At 39.0% G+C, this 20815-nt stretch overlaps 3 protein-coding genes and 1 non-coding gene across 5 annotated transcripts; 2 read left to right on the forward strand and 2 right to left on the reverse strand.

Moving 5' to 3' along the window:
• Positions 1 to 7474: 7474 nt before the first annotated feature.
• Positions 7475 to 7579, reverse strand: LOC144712558 (U6 spliceosomal RNA). The gene has a single exon (XR_013583825.1). It is a non-coding gene; the product is annotated as a U6 spliceosomal RNA (small nuclear RNA).
• A 480-nt stretch (positions 7580 to 8059) lies between these two features.
• On the forward strand, positions 8060 to 12207 carry CPSF73-I (cleavage and polyadenylation specificity factor 73-I). Its single transcript, XM_078585959.1, has 5 exons — positions 8060 to 8249; positions 8388 to 8485; positions 9305 to 9350; positions 9593 to 9742; positions 10229 to 12207. Exons 1-5 carry the CDS (start codon positions 8094 to 8096, stop codon positions 11879 to 11881), a joined length of 2103 nt encoding a protein of 700 aa, XP_078442085.1. The 5' UTR covers positions 8060 to 8093; the 3' UTR covers positions 11882 to 12207.
• Positions 12208 to 14467: 2260 nt separating this feature from the next.
• On the reverse strand, positions 14468 to 15619 carry POLD4 (polymerase delta 4). The gene is made up of 2 exons (XM_078586667.1): positions 15380 to 15619; positions 14468 to 14793 (listed from the first exon to the last, which is right to left on the reverse strand). Exons 1-2 carry the CDS (start codon positions 15567 to 15569, stop codon positions 14594 to 14596), a joined length of 390 nt encoding a protein of 129 aa, XP_078442793.1. The 5' UTR covers positions 15570 to 15619; the 3' UTR covers positions 14468 to 14593.
• A 1927-nt stretch (positions 15620 to 17546) lies between these two features.
• SIGA (sigma factor A) lies at positions 17547 to 20815 on the forward strand. 2 transcript variants are annotated; one of them, XM_078586262.1, is made up of 10 exons: positions 17547 to 17672; positions 17964 to 18696; positions 19192 to 19390; positions 19474 to 19566; positions 19693 to 19821; positions 19906 to 19959; positions 20067 to 20144; positions 20258 to 20320; positions 20396 to 20508; positions 20582 to 20815. In XM_078586262.1, the coding sequence occupies exons 2-10, from the start codon at positions 18029 to 18031 to the stop codon at positions 20688 to 20690; spliced, it is 1506 nt and encodes a 501-aa protein (XP_078442388.1). In that variant the 5' UTR covers positions 17547 to 17672; positions 17964 to 18028; the 3' UTR covers positions 20691 to 20815. The 2 variants fall into 2 exon arrangements, with proteins under 2 accessions (XP_078442388.1, XP_078442387.1); XM_078586261.1 differs by having other exon boundaries at positions 17580 to 17672; positions 17975 to 18696.

The raw sequence follows: 20815 nt of genomic DNA on the forward strand, positions 1-20815 counted from the left end.
TGAGATGTCCATGGTGTCTCATGTCAATGGATCACTTATACAACCATGACATGAATCAACCTAATTGACATTTAGGTATAATAACATTCAGGGATTCTTCAGATCAATTCAGTAAACTCTTCGTCCAAAGAGCACCCACTATTTGTCCTTAGTGTCACCACACTAATACCCACAAGATCAATCATATTTATCATATAAGTAGGTGATCCTATAGTGTCATCATATCTGGATAATTCAGTGTCCATCTCAAATATCCATTGAATAGGAATATTTAGAATACATGTTTAAATACTAGCAATCATTGTATTATGATTTCATCACTAGGTCATAGCATGTATTCATGGGCGTCATTATAAACATCGCATTGGACTAATAAAGAACATAATATTTTATTCAATGAACTTAAATAAAAACATGGTGCTGTGATTTGGCTTAACAGACACATAATATCCATCATATCAAGCATTATCACTTTATAAGAGACTTTGGGGATCAACAACGATAAAGCTTCACTAATGTTTCATTTTGTTGGTATCCTTCTGAAGCCTTATTTCTTGGTATATTTCTTGGGGGGGGCTCACACAAACTTGGTTGCAGCTTATCATCACCTAGCATTGGATATCCCCCTGCAACATTAAGGACTAGCCTATGCTGTATAAAAAAATTAACTTAGTATGCCCTATCCTCCACCTCATTTCCTACCTAGTTAGAACATATTTCATATAGTTAATTTAAAGGGAATTATTCACCTCCCCCCCCCCGTCAGGTCATCCCTTAGGCATTTACACTGGCAAAATATTATTGATTATGTCATCAATAGTGTAGAATATCTAACAAATTGTAGAATATAATGGAAGTATATTTAACAAATTGTGCGGTCTCTGTACATTAATTTTTTATCTGTTTAAATTGATTATTTTTTATTATATTTACTCATTCTGTGGGAACAAGTGTAATGATGTTTCTTATTTTTTTATAAAATTTAGTCAAATGAAGTGATTCATCTAGGATTTGAACTGTTGTGCATACTCTCTCAATCCAAGTTGATTATAGGTGATTATATGCTCAATAGTGGGTAGAGTTAGATTTTTTTAATATTTTCTATATTTCACTGAAATGAAACTGTCATATTTCTCTAATTTGAAAGTCAATCTTTTGAAGGAGTAATTTTATGCTCACCATTAGAGTGTATTTCCATTGTATATGATTTTTTAGTTGCAACAGCCTTTTATATTTCTCATCCAACTTCGATCCTCCTATATTTTTCAAGACTATGAATATTAGATCCAGTCATTTCCATGTTTCTTGAAGTCGACTAAAGCTCTGTCTTGAAGTCCACTAAAGCTCACAACATCCATTATTTACTACAATTAATAAACAAATCAGGTTTTGTATGATAATTTTGTATGATACAAAATTATTAGGAAAAGAGCATAATGAAAAACATAACTATAAGTATTTATTAAGTAAATTATTTTATGCCTAAAATTTTAAAGAAAATTTTATTACAAAATAAAATGAATTGTGTACCAATGATTAGACATATTTAAAATTTTCCACATATGAGGCGCTTTAATGATTGAATCGTACTATAAATATGTGGGTCTTAAATTTTCCCTAAAAATATTTATAGTGATTTTATTTTTGTGATATTACATGGTAGACTAAAACAGACCTTAAAATGTCAGATACTATGGCGGATGACATATTATCTCTCAAATTCCAACACTTATAAGATGAAGTATTACTTTTTGTGCCAAATAGTTACATTGAGTTTACTTGACTAATTTTATTGGTTTCCGTCAAACCTTGAGTTTCTGAAAAAGAACCCTAAAATTTAGAAGTGGATTTTATTAGGTGTTTCTTTGGGCTTAAGTATCAAACTTTTAATTATACATATACTCTTGAAAATCTAAAGCATATAATGGTGATTGAAAGTTTCATAAACCAGTATGGTGTGTCATATCTGATATTTTATCATTATTTATTATATTTGTATATAGGCCTTATTATGTGTATCATTATGTATATAGATAAGAATATAAATATAGTATGATTTTGATGTAATAATTTAGGCCTTATTATGTGTATTCTTGGGACTAGTGAAACATAATATAAAAATTTCAATGATCAATGTACAAAGCAAAACATTTATGAACTATATATGAATGATTGACTTTCATGTTAGCTCATGTGGCAGCATCTTTATCCATTCCTTGCCCTATTTTTTCTCCGATAATGGAATAGTTCATATTCAAGCTTAGATTCCAACTCAATGATTGATATATAAAAAAAATTAAAATAATCAATTTAAATAGTTAAAGAGCTAAAAAAATATAGAAGTTATTCTCTCGTTTATTCTAACCGGGGAGGATGAAATTTATTATCATCCAGTCATCCTACTTCCATTTTAATTTACACCCTATAATACCTGCAATGAAATTTAAATATTACATCCAATCATATAAGAAAATAGAATATGTCTACTACATTGATAATCACAGATTACATGCTACTTTTCATAGTAATTTCTTGCACATTATGTGTTTATTCTCCTTGTAATTATCATAAATCCATGTTATTAGAAATTAAAATGATTTAATTCACATTTATAATAAATTCCCATTTTTTCTTTATTTTATAATATTTTAACGTAATTTTCTAACATCAATGTTACAAATAAAATATTTTTAAAAGTCACAAAAGTGCTATTTAAATATATTAAAATATTTAAAGTGGTTTATTCCATTTTCATGATTTTCTATTGTTTTGTATAATTTTATGAAGTTAAATTCATAAGAAAAATAATTTTATGATTAAAAAATAATTTTAAATTTATTTAAACAAGCTAATTGACTTTTTTCACTCCTAGATGTTCGTGCCAGGCAGGAAATTCATCATATAATTCAGAGGAGAGAAATCAGAGGAGAGATTAAATTGGATAGCTTAGATTGCTTCAAATTGAAACAACGATATCTAATGATACAGAAGGAGTTTCGGGCTGAAATTTTGAGGGTAGTTTCACATTTCTATCCTACATCCATTCACCATCTTGGATATCTAAATAGAACCCCCCATCATTGTAAAAATGACATCATTGGATTGTGTTCCTAATTACGATTAGCAAATTGATTTTCTAGTTTCAAATCTTTTTTAGGTATGTTCTCGTACTCCAAGAGTGAAGGATTAAAGGAGTGACATTCAGATCAATCCACGTGAAGAAAAAGCATCACTCGGCCCGATGGGCACGTGACAATGAGGTTAGTGTGATTGTTATCTTTTTCTGAGTTACGTTTTTGTCCTTTTTCCTATGTGATCATCGTCAATAACCTAGGCTTTCACCCTTACACACCACCTTCAACGCTGCTGCTCTTCAATGCTTATACGCCTCGATCTCCATCCCACCAGTGATGGTAAAATCATTGTCACTCACCCCCCGCTCCGCTGCTCATCGGCGCATATCCACTATCATCTCCATTGCAATCAGCACTGTATCTCTTTCATCAGCTCCACCCCACTCATGTCCATTTTCGTCTACCATCACCCAACACTCCCCTAGTGTGGGTTAAGGTATTTTAAAATTATCATTAATTAGTACTTTCTACTGTAAAGTCATATTAAAATTCACAAAATTATTCTATAAAATATGAATAAATTAGGTTAAATTGGATTAATATTTTTTGACCTTCCTCTATTGATTTTAAATTAATTTTCACTAGGTTTTTTTGTTAAATCAGATTTTTTTCCTTAAAAAAATATAAAAATTCTAAAAAAAATAAAAAACCAAAGATAAAAATTCACCTATTGAATACTTGCTCGCTATGCACTAAACCATTAATCACTCTATACTCGTAACGAAATTATAAATCATTTTCTATAAAACAGAAGCCTTAAACGATATATTTAACCCTAATTTCTGGTTGATCACGAATTAAAGTACTAGGTTCATTTGTGTAATAATTTGTATTTTTTAATACTTACATCTAGTTTTTTGTGTTATCATATTTTTTATTACTTACATGTATTTCATACATATTTATCTTGTTCATTGGCACACACAATTTATTTAATATTATGTGTTTTACTTTTTTTTCAAATATAGTACTGAATTGGAACAAAGGAGGTAAATAATTTGTGCCAACGAGATAAATATAAGCAGATTCTTGTTAGACCAAATAATAAATTTATTTATGAAGTCAAATGGATGATAAGGAACCTACAGGGTGTTGAGTGGCCATATTTTGGTATTATCCAATAATTCATTTGAGGTTCAATTATCCTTCATGCATGATAATATTTTGAAATGATACAAAATGGCTAAATATGGAAACTTATACTATTCAAGATCATATCAATCAGAGCAGCGGGGTTTAACAAATTCAATTGGCAGCTTCTTGACCAATAAAATATACCTCTGGTTTTTTTAGTAAAAACTTTTCACATTAACCTCTTCCTATTAAGTACGACAGTTACTTTTGAATAACTTAAGATTATCACTAAAAAAGTTGTTTTCATTTTTCAACATCAGTTTGAAGAGCATGGCGACTGAATTTTAGCATTTTTGTTTAACTAGGGAGCATCTTTTACAATTAAAATGCTCAGCCTTTTACATTAATGTAAATCCACTTTTAATTGTCTCGTATTAAGAATTATCAACATTATAGATAATACTAATTCATATTTACCAATTAGATATTCATAATGTGTAACAAATAACTATTCCACATACTACATTTTCACCTTCTTACTTGGGGTTGTTTTTTCATCCATAGGTTCATCTCATTATATGCTATCTCACATTTACATTCCCATATTAAAAAAATTTCTTCATGTCTTTATATTACATATATAATTGGCATCCGAAATATTCCTTAAATAGAGGTGGAAGATATACTTGGTTCAACTATTATAAAACCTGAAATCAATTATTATTATGTTTGAAAATTTTGATGGCTTTCATAATAAAAATATTATTTTGTATTATTATGTATTTTTTATGCTGATAATTAATGTCCATATTTTAAAACTAGTTCATTGAAAGTGAACAAGAAATATAAAATAAATTTTAAATGCACCAAAAATATTTACCCCACAAATGTGTAGTTATATTGAATGACTTAGCTTTTAAATTTGATAAAATCAAATGAATCATTTGAAATGGTAGAGGAATTAGCAAATATTTACATTTTAATAAAACATTGAACATAAATTTGTCAAGTTATGATTTATTTACCGCCGGAATTTAGATATCTCATTCTGTAAGCATATTTAACATTCTAAATGGTAGAGACAAAGTCTATGCACATTGGGAATAGATATGAATGTTTACTTGTAATATGCCTTATTGGAGTCATTTAAGATGACATCCGCTAAATAATTCTCCTTGAAAAGTTTCTTCTCATCTGTATAATTGTGTTCATATGTAATCCCTTATATTAAAGATAGTAACAATGTATTTTTGGTTGAAGCCTTATTTCTTCATATATATTTTATCTTCGAAATTCTAATGAAACATACTGACATGTATTGTGTTTTCTATTGTTACAAGTTTTTTAGTATGATTTGATATGAAAATTGTGAGATATCCTTTAAAATTTGGATAAACTTTTCCCAAATATGACTAGGATATCTGATACTACAATTTAAAATCCCATATCTCAAAACATGGATCATTCAATATCTTTCCTATTTTCTCCTCTACATGATGCCTTTGTGGTTTAGTAAAACTAAACTAGAGCACATCCAATCTCAAATTTACATGAATCTAAAAATTCAGTTACATTCCTTCTCAATTAACAATGGATGACCTCCATTCCAAATTTTCTTAAATTTTTAGAACTCTTGTCAAGCTAAACTTTATTTTTCAGTTATGCTTTTGTTTTATTCAGTGAAATAGTGGATCTATATGCTATGTCAGATTTCAATGTCTTACTATAACCTCATTAGACAAAATGTCTTTCTCAATCTTATCCAGTTGGATATATTCCTCATACTAGGTTTTGTGAGTTTTCGTACCAAGGGATTTATTCTTCATAAACTTCTCTTAGGTCTAGGTCCCATAGATGATCCCCAAATCATATAACTTGAGGTTATTCATATTTAGTTAATACTTAAAAAATCTTAGTTTTGATGAATTTATACTTAATAAATCTTCCATGATTGGATGAGATTCATGCAGTATGCACATTTATACATCTTGAGTTATCATTTATGGCCAGTATTGATTATAAGATATGGGCCTTGTGTCAGTATATTTTAACCAAATCAATGATAATACTAATATTAAGGTTGTTTCAGTTTATAATATATTTGATTTTATAGATTTTAAGTAAAAATAAAGTGTGGATATTATATTGAAGATGCAAAGTAGCCCCTCATGAAACTCTTGTTTTAAAATTTTCATATTGGAGGTTTTATTATTGGGCTGTAAAGGAGCTGTAAATAATTATTAAATGAATGTTGAGATTTTCCTTCATACAAGTAGTAAAGGAGAGCTCAGCATTTCCACAACATCTGTTATCTGTCATCCATCCACTTAACTCACTCAAGGTACTTGGACTTTCTTCAACACTAAAATGAAATGTTGAGGATATATTGTAGGTTATCTTGATTATAGTGCACGTTCATCAAGGACGGGGACAAAGGACAGGACGAAGATCGTCCCACCCGATCTCTCAATTTGTAGAGGTTCATCTGAACTATCCCAAACAAAGTTCGTATTGTCCCAAATATTTTGGTCCAGGTCCACTACCATCTGAAAACCGTCCAGTCTGAATCCAGTCTAAGACATTCCCGCCCGTCCGACATTTGGGATGCAAACAATAAGTCACACTTATAAGCGCTCGGCTCACGCTCAGCTTTCCCTCTTGGTTCTTGCTTGGCTTGCGCTTGGCTTCCCTCTTGTGTTGTAGGCTCTCCCTCGATTTTCCCTCTCGGGCTCTCCGCTCCTGCTGGGCTCTTGTTCTGCTTACGGAATTTCCATCCGATATCTAGTGTCAGACAACCGATATCCAATATCCAGAAAAAATCGGGATTGTTTTTGATACCGGATATCAGATATCGAACGGATACCGACAGTCATGTGTAAATGGATATTGAAACACATATTGAACAGTTAAGGACGAGGCAGATCTCGGATACCGGATATCGATATCTGGATATCAGATTCCGGTATCTGGTATCCAAGATACACCTCGTCCTTAACTGTTCGATATCCGTCCCATATGGGAGAAAACAAAAGTTTTAAAGCATATATATTAAACGAGGTAATAATATTATATATATACATTAATCAAGTATAAATTAAGTAATTTATTAACTCGTTTAAAATATATGCCACAAAATGTTTGTTTTGTTCCATATGATAGTTTGAACTCCCATATGGAAGAAATTTTTTTTTTGAGAGGTATTTATCAAACGAGTTAATAATAAACTTAAATAATTCTCTGCTTACCTGATGGCTGACAATTTCCTCACCTAACCATTGCACTACTCGATTTGTGTGTGTCATCCTTGCGCAGGGGCCATGCTAATCTTCTCTGTATCGTTCCAATTTTATCGGATATCGTTCCAATTTTATCGTTCCAATTGCACTACGAACAGCTTCAACGAAATAATTTGTTTTTACTAACATTCCATAATGGGTATCAAAATATGATATTAAACTCAGATAGCTGATATCGTCATCCTTTCCAAGAGTCAGAGTTGGATGACAATATCGAAACGGATAACGATATCGGATATAGGCTCAGTAGCAACCGATATCCGAAATCGTGATCCAATATCCGGATATCAATAAAAATGGATATCGGACTAATGATTCCCGACATCTGATTCAGCAGCCGTCCCTATCCCGTAAACCGATGTTAGTATTGGGACGGGCGAACACTAGCTATGTTTTACCTCTCGTCTCCTAATTGACTCCCAAAGAGACGAAACAACCGTCTACAGTGACAACAAGGTTCGTGTGATCTCATGAATGTTTGATTTAAATTTTCTAACATATCATGAATGTTTGATCTCCTCTAATACTCTCGAGTGTTATATAAGCCGAGGAGGAGAGCTCCAATTGCAGAGAGGGGTTTTTGGTAGCGATGGCGTCCGAAGCTACGGAGAGGCTGCTGGCGAAGCGGGAGGCGGAGACGGTAGCGGCGACCGATGCAGATCGCATGGTCGTCATTCCTCTCGGCGCTGGCAGCGAAGTCGGGCGCTCCTGCGTTTACATGTCCTACAAAGGCAAGACCGTAATGGTGAGGGTTTTTGCTTGTTGGAAGAGGAGACCGATGGGGGGCACTTGGGTTTTGATCCTTTTTCCTGTTTTTTTTTTTGTATAATTTCTTCTGGGTATGATAATTCTGAACCTTGATTTGCCGTTTCATGGCTGCCAGTTCGACTGCGGGATCCATCCGGCATTTTCGGGGATGTCGGCCTTGCCGTATTTTGATGAAATCGATCCTTCTACTATAGACGTGCTTCTTGTAACTCAGTATGCCCCAACACATCTCTTGCCCTAGCCTCTCTCTTGCTTATTTTTTATTGTGTTATTATGCGTATTTATTTTTTGTTTCAATTGCTTAACCATCTATCTTTCTTACTCTGTAACATCGGAGATGTAATTAGTGTTCATAGTTTTGTTAAATAATTTGTGAATCTCTCCAGGCAAGATTTGTCATTGATAACTGCCTTTGGGAGCTGGTTCTTCATACTACATGATTCTTGTCTTTTCTTGCCTTGTAGAAATATCGGGTTTGATACAGTGTCTACGACATGATTTCCTTGATTCTTGAAAACGGGCTAGTTATTTAAGTAGTATCTGACACCATCTGATGCTCTATGGCCCTGGTATGCTATCTTTAATTCCTACATCGTGAGTCCAGCTCGTCACTTCCAGATCGAGCTGCTAAAAATATTAGACTTAGCCCCGAGAGCATATAGTTGTTGGCGTCCGTCTTATATCTTTCTTCATTGCCTGGTTGTGTAAGACGGATTATAATACGCTAGAGAAGTTATGGTCTGAGGTTTGCTTCATGTTTGTAGGATTGAGGGTTAGGGGTCTTCTAGGCCTCCCTTTTTCTAAAAATTAGATAAAATCGGGGCAGGATTGTAGTTTCGAGTATATATAGAGGTCGAAAGTACATAAATTTCATGAAATTCATATCTCCATTGATTTTTTTTCTTTTATGGCAAATTGAACCGACTCTTTTGCACCAGCACATGCTGTTACCGTCACCTTTTTTTGAAATTTGAATATGACGATGAAAATATTTCTCAATTACTGGCTAATGAGGTTCTGGTTTTTTCACAGCTTCCATTTGGATCACTCTGCATCTCTTCCCTACTTTCTGGAAAAGGTAAATGTTTTTTCTCCTCATTTACTCGTCTTATTTTTTTTATTTACCTGTGGCGAATAAATCAATTTATTTCCCTAACGTTTCCTGGAGAAGCCAATGGCACTACTCAAATGGAATAATAAATGGCCAATGGCACTTGAACTTTAATAGAATATGTAATTATCGATAATTACATATTATTGATCTCCTGATTTGCATATTATTGATCCAACCACTCATTTTATTGACCTCCTGATTTGCAGACGACCTTTAGGGGGCGGGTCTTCATGACCCATGCGACGAAGGCCATCTACCGTCTTCTTCTCTCCGACTATGTCAAAGTTAGCAAAGTCTCCGTAGAGGATATGTTGTATGATGAGCAAGACATCATCCGCTCCATGGACAAAATCGAGGCATGCTGCCTTTACCCATCTTTTGTTTATCTTCTCCGCATTTAATTCATTCATGAACCTAGATTCCCTTCACCTTTATTTTGTAACGGATCTGAAAGAGGATATTGTCAAACGTTTGGTCCTGACTTTCCATTCCTCTTTAAGACTAATCTTAGAGTTAGCCGCTTATATAAGCATGAATTTTTAAATGAGAAATATAACTTTGTATCCTCATCAGGATGGATAGTCTTATGAGTTGATGATAAATCTGTCAATGGGAACGGAATATGTTTATCTATATAATTTGCTTAAGTGTTGTATTTTCATGATGTTGAGACTAGAGGGATTACCCACCCAGGTTTCAGGTTGAAATATCTATTCGTGTCATCATATCATCCGTTTCCGTTGTTTTATGCGCCAGCATTTACATGGTTTAACGAAAAAAATCTAATTTTTGATACAATTTAATTGTTCATTTGTGTTGGAAACATATGCACATCCAAACAGGTGATCGACTTCCACCAGACGCTGGAGGTGAATGGGATACGATTCTGGTGCTACACAGCAGGGCATGTGCTGGGAGCTGCGATGTTCATGGTGGACATAGCAGGGGTGCGGGTCCTCTACACAGGGGATTACTCATGCGAAGAGGATCGCCACCTACGAGCCGCAGAGACCCCCGAGTTTTCCCCTGACGTCTGCATCATTGAGTCAACCTATGGCGTTCAGCTCCACCAGCCTCGCCTTGTCCGTGAGAAGCGCTTCACCGACGTGGTCCATTCCACCGTCGCACAGGGTGGGCGTGTCCTCATCCCTGCCTTCGCGCTGGGCCGTGCCCAGGAGCTTCTGCTCATCCTCGATGAGTACTGGGCAGCCCACCCAGAGCTCCACAACATTCCCATTTACTATGCCTCGCCCCTTGCCAAGCGCTGCATGGCTGTGTACCAGACCTACATTAACGCCATGAATGACCGCATCCGGGCACAGTTCACTGCCTCCAACCCTTTTGACTTCAAGCACATCTCCTCTCTCAAGAGCATTGATAGCTTTGACGATGTTGGGCCGGCTGTCGTCATGGCCAGCCCCAGTGGCCTCCAGAGTGGCCTCTCGCGGCAGCTATTTGACCGCTGGTGTGCAGACCGCCGCAATGCATGCGTCATCCCCGGCTATGTTGTGGAGGGCACCCTCGCCAAATCCATCATCAACGAGCCCAAGGAGGTCACACTCATGAATGGCCTCGTCGCACCTCTCAACATGCAGGTACACTACATCTCCTTCTCTGCCCATGCTGATTTCTCCCAGACCAGCACTTTCCTCAAGGAGCTCAGCCCGCCCACAGTCATCCTCGTCCACGGGGAGGCCAACGAAATGGAGCGCCTGCGGTCCAAGCTAGTCAGTAGCCAGCTCGATGCCAAGATCTTCACCCCGAAGAATTGCCAGTCCGTAGAGATGCAGTTCAGCTCTCAGAAGATGGCCAAGACCATTGGCCGAATTGCCGCGAGGTTGCCCAAGAACAAGGAACCCATCAGCGGGGTGCTCGTCAAGAAGGGCTTCGCGTACCAGATCATGGCGCCGGAGGATCTCCACGTCTTCTCCCAGCTTTCCACGGCCAGCGTGGTGCAGAGGATCACCATCCCCTATGGTGGCGCCTTCGGAGTTGTCAAGCATCGCCTGATGCAGATCTACCAGAGCGTTGTCGAAGCCAAAGTTGAAGAAGATGCTGCTGATGGGGCTACGACTGGCCCGACCATTGTAGTACATGGCAGAGTGACAGTGACCAAGGAATCAGATGAGCATGTTTCAGTTCAGTGGGCCTCCGATCCGATTAGTGACATGGTGTCCGACTCGGTGGTGGCTGTCGTACTCAACATCAGCAGAGAGGTGCCGAGGGTGACGGCAGTGGAGGAGACCCTTGAGACGGAGGAGCAGAAGGAGAGGATGGCACAGAAGGTAGTCTATGCGCTGCTTGTCTCGTTGTTTGGGGATGTGAAGGTGGGAGATGGCGGGAAGCTTGTGGTGACCGTGGATGGAAGTGTGGCATCTGTTGACAGGAGCAGCGGGGATGTGGAGTGCGAGAACGAAAGCTTACGGGAGAGGGTGAAGACAGCGGTTCGGCGGATTCAGCGTGCGGTCAGGCCGATTCCGCTCTCTGCGAATTGAGTTGGAGCAGCTTCCTGCAGCACCCTAGAAGAACCTGTCTGACTCCCTTTGAGTTTAGCTGATGTTTCTTTCAGGCCTATTTGCCTTGTAGTGAATAGGTTCCTTTCAACGAGAAGAGCTTCCCAGTTGGTAGATACAAGGAAATCCCCATCACCGGGGATGATCTCAAGCAGAGCAGAAAACAGATCTAGACACGATTATGCAGAATCTCTAATCCTTTTTTTTTCTGCTGTAACTATTTCTGTTATTAGTGAATTCTTTCTGCTTCTAAGTTGCTGTACTGGCCCATCTAATTCCTTATAAAAGTGTTGACTTTTACTGACTTATTTCAAAAGTATTTTTGGGTAAAAAACTTTGGAGAGGAAAGAGAGGTACTAAAGTTAAAGATAGTAGGAGATTAAATTAATGTTATAGATAGTAGGAGACGATTTACGTAGTGTTGAATGATTAGAATCTTGATGGCACTGCGCTCTCCCTGATGGGTGTGGGAATGTTGACTTAGGTCTGCATTAATGATTTTAACTTACTGCTAGACCATGTCGTAGATTGACAATGTTGTTCATACATTCAACATGCAATGAAGGTCCAGAGCTAGTACAAATCCTCACAGTTGCTGAGGAATCCTAGGTAGTGACGACCTTGACGCATACAGCGGTGCTCTTCTTCTCCTTTCCCTTGACCTACTCTGGCTCCTGGCGTATGTCTGAGGAAACCGACAGAGAGCGAGGTGCAATGGCAAGCTGTGGATGGGATGGACCAGCATGCTTGCAAACATAAGATTGGTGAAGGCAAGTTCGGAGAAAGAATGCTAGGGTGCAAGTGTGATAGTCAGTTTCCAACTTTGATTTTAACCCTTTAAGCCATACATACATATAACTAGCAAAAATGTATTGTATTGATAAGTTGGTGTTTTCTATCAACATAGTTTCAAATAAAATCTCCAGAGTAAATTAAATAAGGGGAGACCTATTCTTGCCTGGAGTCAAATCTTCCACGGATTGATTACTGGATTATCTTCAAGTCGCAAAGTAATCCATACTACAAATGTATTCACACATTCTCGATACATCGAATCTTGTCATCTTCTCAAACAATGTCAGCAGGGATCCACAAATCTCTTCTCACCATTCTACTATTTCTGAAATAGGGAGGGTGCTCAATATGAAAATTAAAGGAGCAGGTGGCCTTGGGAAATTTGCATGGCTGCTTCTAAAACAGGTTTTTCCCTGTTATATTTAAATATATATATAGATAAAAATCTTTGCGCTTCGAATATATCATCCTCATCCAATAAAACTTATGTGTGACTCTATCCGCTCTTATACCAGTCTAGTTCATAAATCCAGATGCCAAATAACTCATGATTGGCTAAACCAACTAATTAACTAGATTGGTACATGGGTCTAGAGAGTCACAAACAAGGTTGTTATACAAATAAAGATATATCTAATGTGCAAGAATTTTCATAAAAACTAGTTAATGACGTATGGATATAAATCGCATTTGGAAAATAACCATGCGAGTTTCTATTTGGGTGGCCTCACTCTCTCATTGGGTGCCCTCATCTGTTTCCATTAGAAAGATGAGAAGACCCTTCTGCATCTATGGCAACACTTTTTGAGTAAAAAAAAAGATCTTATGTGATGAAGACCGCAAGTATATGCTAAGGTCGAGCATTTATATGACCTGAGGTGACTCATTCCTGGAGCCAAATGATACTGGATTGGATTCTGCACAATCTAATTTGATCATTGATATGTTTCATCTTCATTTTTGAAGCTATTTTTCATGAATTTTATTCTGAGGCAAAAAAAATGGCGGTAGCATCAGTTGTGATTAGAAACCAACATGGAAATCTTCCTTTGTCATTTTAAATCTACCTCGCGCGATTCTCAACCCATCTAGGGCGTTGACAATCTGCCTATTTCATGAAAAACTTTGCCTTTGTTTATAGTAGAGCTAAAGCTAGAAAAATAAAGTTTTTTTATTTGTTAGTTATCAGAATAAAAGATCAATAAGGCCAATATGTGAATATTGTGAAGTCAAAAGATTGACATCATTAGAACCATAAAGTAGAGAGAGTCACTTCTATCTGTTTATATATGAAGTATAGAAAATGGAATTTCTGAAATTTCTGACCTGATTTCATCATTCTGATATTGGGTATAAAAAACTATTTCTATCTTTCCGCAACTCTTAATAGAAAGTATCAAATAAACTATGATTATTCGGGAAATTCAAATTGGTTTTGTTATTATTAGTTTAAAGAAAATCTATAGTTGGATTGCCTTGTTCCCTCTTTCACTCTTAAACCAGAGTATTATATGTCAAATTAAGGTTCTTGTAGCTCTTCACAACTATAAGCAATCAAAGAAGTGTTCATTAGATTCAAATCAAATGAACAAAATGACATCAAGATGGATGGATGGATGGATGGATGGATGGATGGACGGATAAACTGATGGACCGATGGATGGATGAATGGATGGATGGATGGATGGATGGATGAATGGATGAATGGATGGATGGATGGATGGATGGAAAGATAGATAGATTGAACCAAGGATAAAACAGCAAAGAAGAAAAGACAGATAAACAGCCCAGGGAGGGTTTTGATTTCCAGCAAAAGATGCAGAAAAAACAAAGGATGATAGCATTACACAGCGAGCAGCTGTAAAAGCCAAAACTTCCATCATCGTCTTCCTTTGCTCCTTATATGCGGCCCTCCCACAGACAGTCTGATTTCACTGTTGACCCATCTCGGAGGAGAGCTCCCACTTCAGCAGGGGGGCTCAGCCCAAGACATTCGGCTCTTTCCCAGCGCATCAAACGAGTAATACCCAGACATGGCCCATACTTCATGTCCATGTCGAACTGCTCCAACACCTCCTCAGTGCTATTATCAGGCCATTCTGATCATCACCCACCAAGAAAAAACCAAAAGAACACACCAGGAAGTAAAGATCCTGTTTACCCCCTCCTTAAAATCATTCAAAAATTTAAAAACATGGAACGAATTCAGCGGGGATTTGGGGAAATTGAAGGCATCGAGGTTGATTACCACCCACCAAGAAAAAAACCAAAAGAACACACCAGGAATTCAAGATAATGTTTAACCCCTTCTTAAAACCATTCGAAAATTTAAAAACATGGAACGAATTCTGCAGGGGTTCGGGAAAATCGAAGGCATCGAGGTTGATCACCACCCCCCAAGAAAAAAACCAAAAGAACACACCAGGAATCACGATACTGATTAACCCTGTTAGACAATTCGAAAATTTAAGACCATGGGACGAATTCAGCGCGGATTTGCGGAAATTGAAGGAATCGAGGTTGATCATCACCCACCCACCAAGAAAAAACCAAAAGAACACACCACGAGTTGAAGATTATATTAACCCCTTCTACAAACCATTCGAAAATCTAAGAACATGGGACGAATTCATCGTGGATTTGGGGAAATTGAAGGCATCAAGGTTGAGATTGAGGGCCGATTACCAGAGAGGAGGGAATGGGCGGTGATGTCGGATTGGATCGATGCGGTTGGTGAGATCGGGGGCTTCGAAGTTGGCTGTTTTTTCTTGTGAACGGCACCGGAGAGCTTCGCCACGCCGCTCTGCAAGGGGGTTTTCTTCTTCTGCTTGTAGAAATCCTTCATGCCCGCGTCGGACGCCATCTTCGTCTTCATCTTCGTCTTCTCCAACGAGTCTCTTCGGCCGAGCTTTTTTTGAATTTCATGGCGGTCAGTCCTCTTTCTTCCAAGGGAAGGCAGAAGATCCGACGGTCCGGATTGAACGCAATCCCGAGAAGAAATTTTTTGAAAATTCCGCTGGGCGTTTATGTTATTTGAAATCATAGCGGGTTGTTTGAATATATATTTTGAAAACTTCTCTGATGACAAAATTTCTTTGGGCTGTATGCGAAATAATTTTTCTATGGGGTATTTAAGTCCTTGCTGGAAGATATCGGGACTTGTGCGCAATGGTGGGTCACATGGACTGGCAAGAATGGCCCAATAATAAATAAAGCCCATGGACACGCACGTGTTAATTTATATAAGTATGTTTAATAAACTGTTAATTTAATTACTTCTAATTTCTAATCCACAGAACAAAGATCCAGAGAGTGGTATGTCCGAACGACGATGACGTGTGATGTCAAAGTCAACGTCAACTATTGGAGACGAAAGCAAGATGAAGGGATACTCGTCCACAACCATCAACGTCAACGTCATCCATCTTCGGAGTCCCTAAAATTTGCTATTGTTCATATTGACATTAACGTCATCGTCAATTATAGAAAAGGCGCCACCATAATTCCATGTTACCCACTCGAGTGATAGTCACCCGTCGCTATTTCTCTCTTCCTTGCCAGAACGACCATCCCCAGCTGTGGACACCGCTATCGCCCATCCCTTGAAACAACATCTACCTATAAAAGACACTATAAACTCTTGACATATGTTTTAATGGCTCAAAATAGTCATCACTTATTCAGTGAGTGTTACATGCTTAAACCGATATCAACCCTTCAATTGAAAAAGTAGCAGCTTCATCATCCGACGGCGAAGGCCCTCTGTCATTGCTATCATCATCATCGAGTAAGCCGTCCACATCATCCACTGGTATACATGTATAGTGCACGGACGCTGACGGGATGGTTTTTTCGTCCAAGGACGAAAAAATCGACCCGTACGCGAGGTTGGATGAAAATTGGGACAGAAATTCGTCCCGAGAGATCTCTGGACCGGACGGTTTTTGTCCACTCAGGCAAAAAAACAATTTCATCCGGAGGCCTCGGTCACAAAAACCGTCACGGCCGCTTCCCTGCACTGATTCCGGATGTCGGACATGGGACATGACGATCTTCGTCCCGTTCCGTCCATCATCCACATCCCGGACGATCCGGAACTAGAGAGTGCATGGACGCTGACAGGAAGGTTTTTTCGTCCCAGGACAAAAAACTCATCCTGTCCACATTGTTCGACGAAAACCGGGCCGGAAATTCGTCCCAAGACCTCTGGACGGGACGGTTTTCGTCCACTCGGATTAAAAAAACTTCCCGTCCCGAGATCTCGGACGAAAAAACCATCCACATCCCTCCACTGATTCCAGACATCAGAAGGGACGATCTTCGTCCCGTCCGTTCATTGTCCAGGTCCCGGACGATCCGGAACTATATATATACGTCATGGACTATTGGCTGGTGAGGTAGACGGATGACGACCGCCGATGCCTACAAAGATCAGTAAGACTGGCCCATCAATTGATTCAACAGTTTAACCTAGTAAACCCCCCAGCTCAATAAAATCCTGCTTAGCTAGTGGGAAGTGTTCCTCCACGTGGACGATGACGTGGCACGCCGAGGACGAGCAAGGGGATTCCAATGAGCCTCGGAGATGTGGGTGGGGACAGAGACTGATTAAAAAATCAGGATAAAACAGATTTGACTGTTTTAGAGAGATCCCAGGTCTTTCTCTCTCTAAAACCAGCCCCAATTCTAGAGAGAGACAGGCAGAGAAATGCCACAGAGGTAGAGAGAGAGTGAGCGTGTGGGGGAGATGTGAGAGCCACAAGAAGGGGTGGGGAAATATCAGGGCCAGCCAATGGGAGGCCAGGAAACAAATCTTTTATCGCCGTTGGCCACGTCACCTAAACTCCTCTTCAGAGCCTCGCGGCCGCAAAAATTCCAACAATTTGCGATAAAACAAAACGAAGAAAATCAATCGGTAAGAAGAATCGGGAGAGCTCGCGACGTAGACTGTCACTGCCCCGCCGATCGCTGCTCGGAGGTTCGCTCAGATCTTCTCTCTTGGGTCTTTTTCTTGTTTGATAGCCTCGAATTTCCGTAATCTTCTCATTTCGATGTTTTTCTTGTTCGATGACCTCCAATTTCTGTAATCTTCTCATTTCGACGTTTTTCTTGTTCGATAAGCTCAAATTTCTGTAATCTTATGCTTTCGATCGCTGCAAAAGCCTTCCTTGCAACTCTTTATTGGTTTTTTGGCTCGGGAGGAGTGTCTTTCTGCGAGTTTTGAGTCCGATTTTGGTTGGGGTTTTGGCCTTTATCGATGAAATTTCAGGGATTGGTTAGGGCGGGAGCTGCGGGCGATCTTCGATTTCAGATGACGTGAGAGGGACGAGTTCTATGATGGCCACTGCAGGAGTGATTGGATTAGCCACGGGGAAGAGCCTACTCGGCACTTCATTCTGCCCCTCCGATCTGTCCGAGAGGCTGTCCTTCTGCTCGGATCACGGGTCTGCCCCAATCTCATCCACTTCTTCAAGAACTGTCATCGTTTCCAAGAAATCTTCCAACTTCAGCCAGAACAGTGCTTCTTCCAACCGGCACCCTCAGCGCGCGAAGGCGCTCAAGGATTACATCGATGCCCCATCAACCACGGCTGAATCATGGTTCAGGAGGCCGATTCCTTCCGATGTTGATCAATCCATCGATGTTGAATCTCCGACGGAGCTCCTCCTGCTCTTGCAGAAATCTATGCTGGAGAAGCAGTGGGATCTCTCCGTTCCTTGTACAGGGGAGAAGATTGAGCCCCCCGGCGTGACTCGATCTGGGATTTCAGCGAGACAGAGAAGAACAAGAACAAGGAGAAGGCATGCCCATCGGGTAACTGGTTCTTCTTCTAGCTTTAGGATTGATCATGGGTCTCCTGGAGTTAGTCCAGAGCTTCTTGAGAGCAGGAACAGAGGCTATGTCAGGGGTAGAGTGAGCGAGGACTTGCTCAGCCATGCCGAAGTGGTGACTCTGTCCAGGAAGATTAGGGCGGGCCAGTCGTTGGAGGAGTATAAATGGAAGTAAGTAACTTAATTTCTTCTCTGAATTTCATTTTCTGTTTCTCTTGCTCTTCTTGTTATTTAAAAACTGTGTTGAAGAACAACATCCTGCTTAAAGATGAAAAGTAGCGCCCCTGTTATCAGCTATAGCTTTTAGCACAGTTGGTAAACGCTTGAATCCAAAGCTTTGAATTCTAAATTAATGAAATGTGTTCAGATTCTAACGTCTACCAGTGTGCTAAAAGCTATACCTGATAGCAACCCTCTTGAGTTTTTTCGCCCCTCAATACTTGCTGTGTGTTGTGCCTACGAGTTGGAACCTCAACCCGGACACGTAGTGTGTTATTTTTGGCGTACTCACTTACCTGAAGCTTGTCTTTGATACCAAGATAAATTTTGAGTGCCCACAATGGTGCTAAAGGTGATAGCTTGTGGCGTAGTTCTTGGCGTTTGAATCACAACAGAAAAAACATCCTTATTTGTTTGATTTTTTACAATATATTTTTCTTGAAACAGGCTCAAGGAGAAACTGGGTCACGAGCCATCAACCAAGCAACTGGCTGTATCATTGAAAATTCCTGACGTTGAGGTGCACTCCAAAATGATCGAGTACACCCTGGCTAGAGAGAAGCTCGCAATGAGCAATGTTCGTCTCGTCATGTCCATTGCCCAAAAGTATGACAACATGGGAGCCGAAATGGCCGACCTCATCCAGGTAATCAAAGATGGTGGATTAACTGCGTGTTTTAGGCCGATTTAAAAATACTTAGCCATTTTTTTCGTTGGGTAAAATTCCAGGGTGGTTTGATTGGATTGCTCCGGGGGATTGAGAAATTTGATTCTTCCAAGGGCTACAGAATCTCGACCTACGTGTATTGGTGGATTCGCCAGGTATGATTTTGGACGAACTTCTAGCCCTGTGGGTTTGATTTTCTGCACTTTTGAAACGATTTTGGATGAAAAGTGCAAACGAATAATCAAATTTCTTCGTTTCTCTGTTCTCACTTCATCTCACAGGGTGTCTCAAAAGTGCTCGTTGAGAACTCCAAGATCTTGAGGCTTCCCTCCCATCTGCACGAGCGACTTAACTCCATCCGGAGCGCAAAAATTTTGTTACAGGAAAAAGGAGTATCCCCTTCCATCGATGTGAGTGAGAAATTATCTTCTCCTGATGTCATATTGTTCTATGTTTGGGGTTAATAATAAAATTTCGCTCTTGAGACAATACAGAAGATTGCAGAGTGTTTAAACATGTCGACGAAGAAAGTACGAAATGCCACCGAGGTAATATTTTTTTGTCAAAACCAAATCGGAAAATTTTTCTAAGAAAGTCCTTAGACAATTTCTTGTGTAATTTTTGTGAACTTATGATATTCTCGGTTTTAATGCAGGCGGTCAGCAAGGTCTTCTCCCTGGACAGAGAGGCATTCCCCTCTCTAAACGGCCTTCCTAACGAAACTTTCCACAGCGTATGTGTCCCTGAAAACACAAATATGCCAAATCACATCTGTTTTAGTAAAAAATGATATAGAGAATTAAGTCTTTTAGACTGAAATTCTAATGGCTCTTTCCCCACTTGCAGTATATTGCAGATAATCGCCAGGAGAACATCCCCTGGCATGAAATCGATGAATTGTCCCTGAAGGTAACAAAATTTTTAATCTTATATGAGCCAAACCATCATGAAGGAAAAAAGAGTAACCAAATACTTGAAAAACAGGATGAAGTGAGGGACCTGCTTTTCACTACCCTTAATGAAAGGGAAAGGGACATCATTAGTCTCTACTACGGGCTCGAGGAGGAGTCCCGCTCGTGGGAGGATATAAGCCGGCGGTACGTGTCACTCTCTGATTGGCTTCTCCGGGGTAAGCTTGTAGACTGACATGAATGCCATGTGTATGTACAGAATTGGGCTGTCAAGGGAGAGGGTGAGGCAGGTGGGGCTTGTTGCCATGGAGAAACTGAAGCGCGCAGCGAGGAGGAGAGAGCTGGAGGCAATGCTGGTGAAGCACTGAATTCTAAAAACGTTCCAGAGACTGTACATAAAATGAATCAAACAGGAGAGAAAAGAGGTGTGTACATGCGATTTATTTCTAAACTGCGGATAATAAAAAGATAAAAAAAATTGTGTTCGGAGGCT

Source organism: Wolffia australiana, chromosome 14 (assembly GCF_029677425.1).
Source record: "Wolffia australiana isolate 7733 chromosome 14, ASM2967742v1".
Classification (NCBI taxonomy): Eukaryota; Viridiplantae; Streptophyta; class Magnoliopsida; order Alismatales; family Araceae; genus Wolffia; species Wolffia australiana.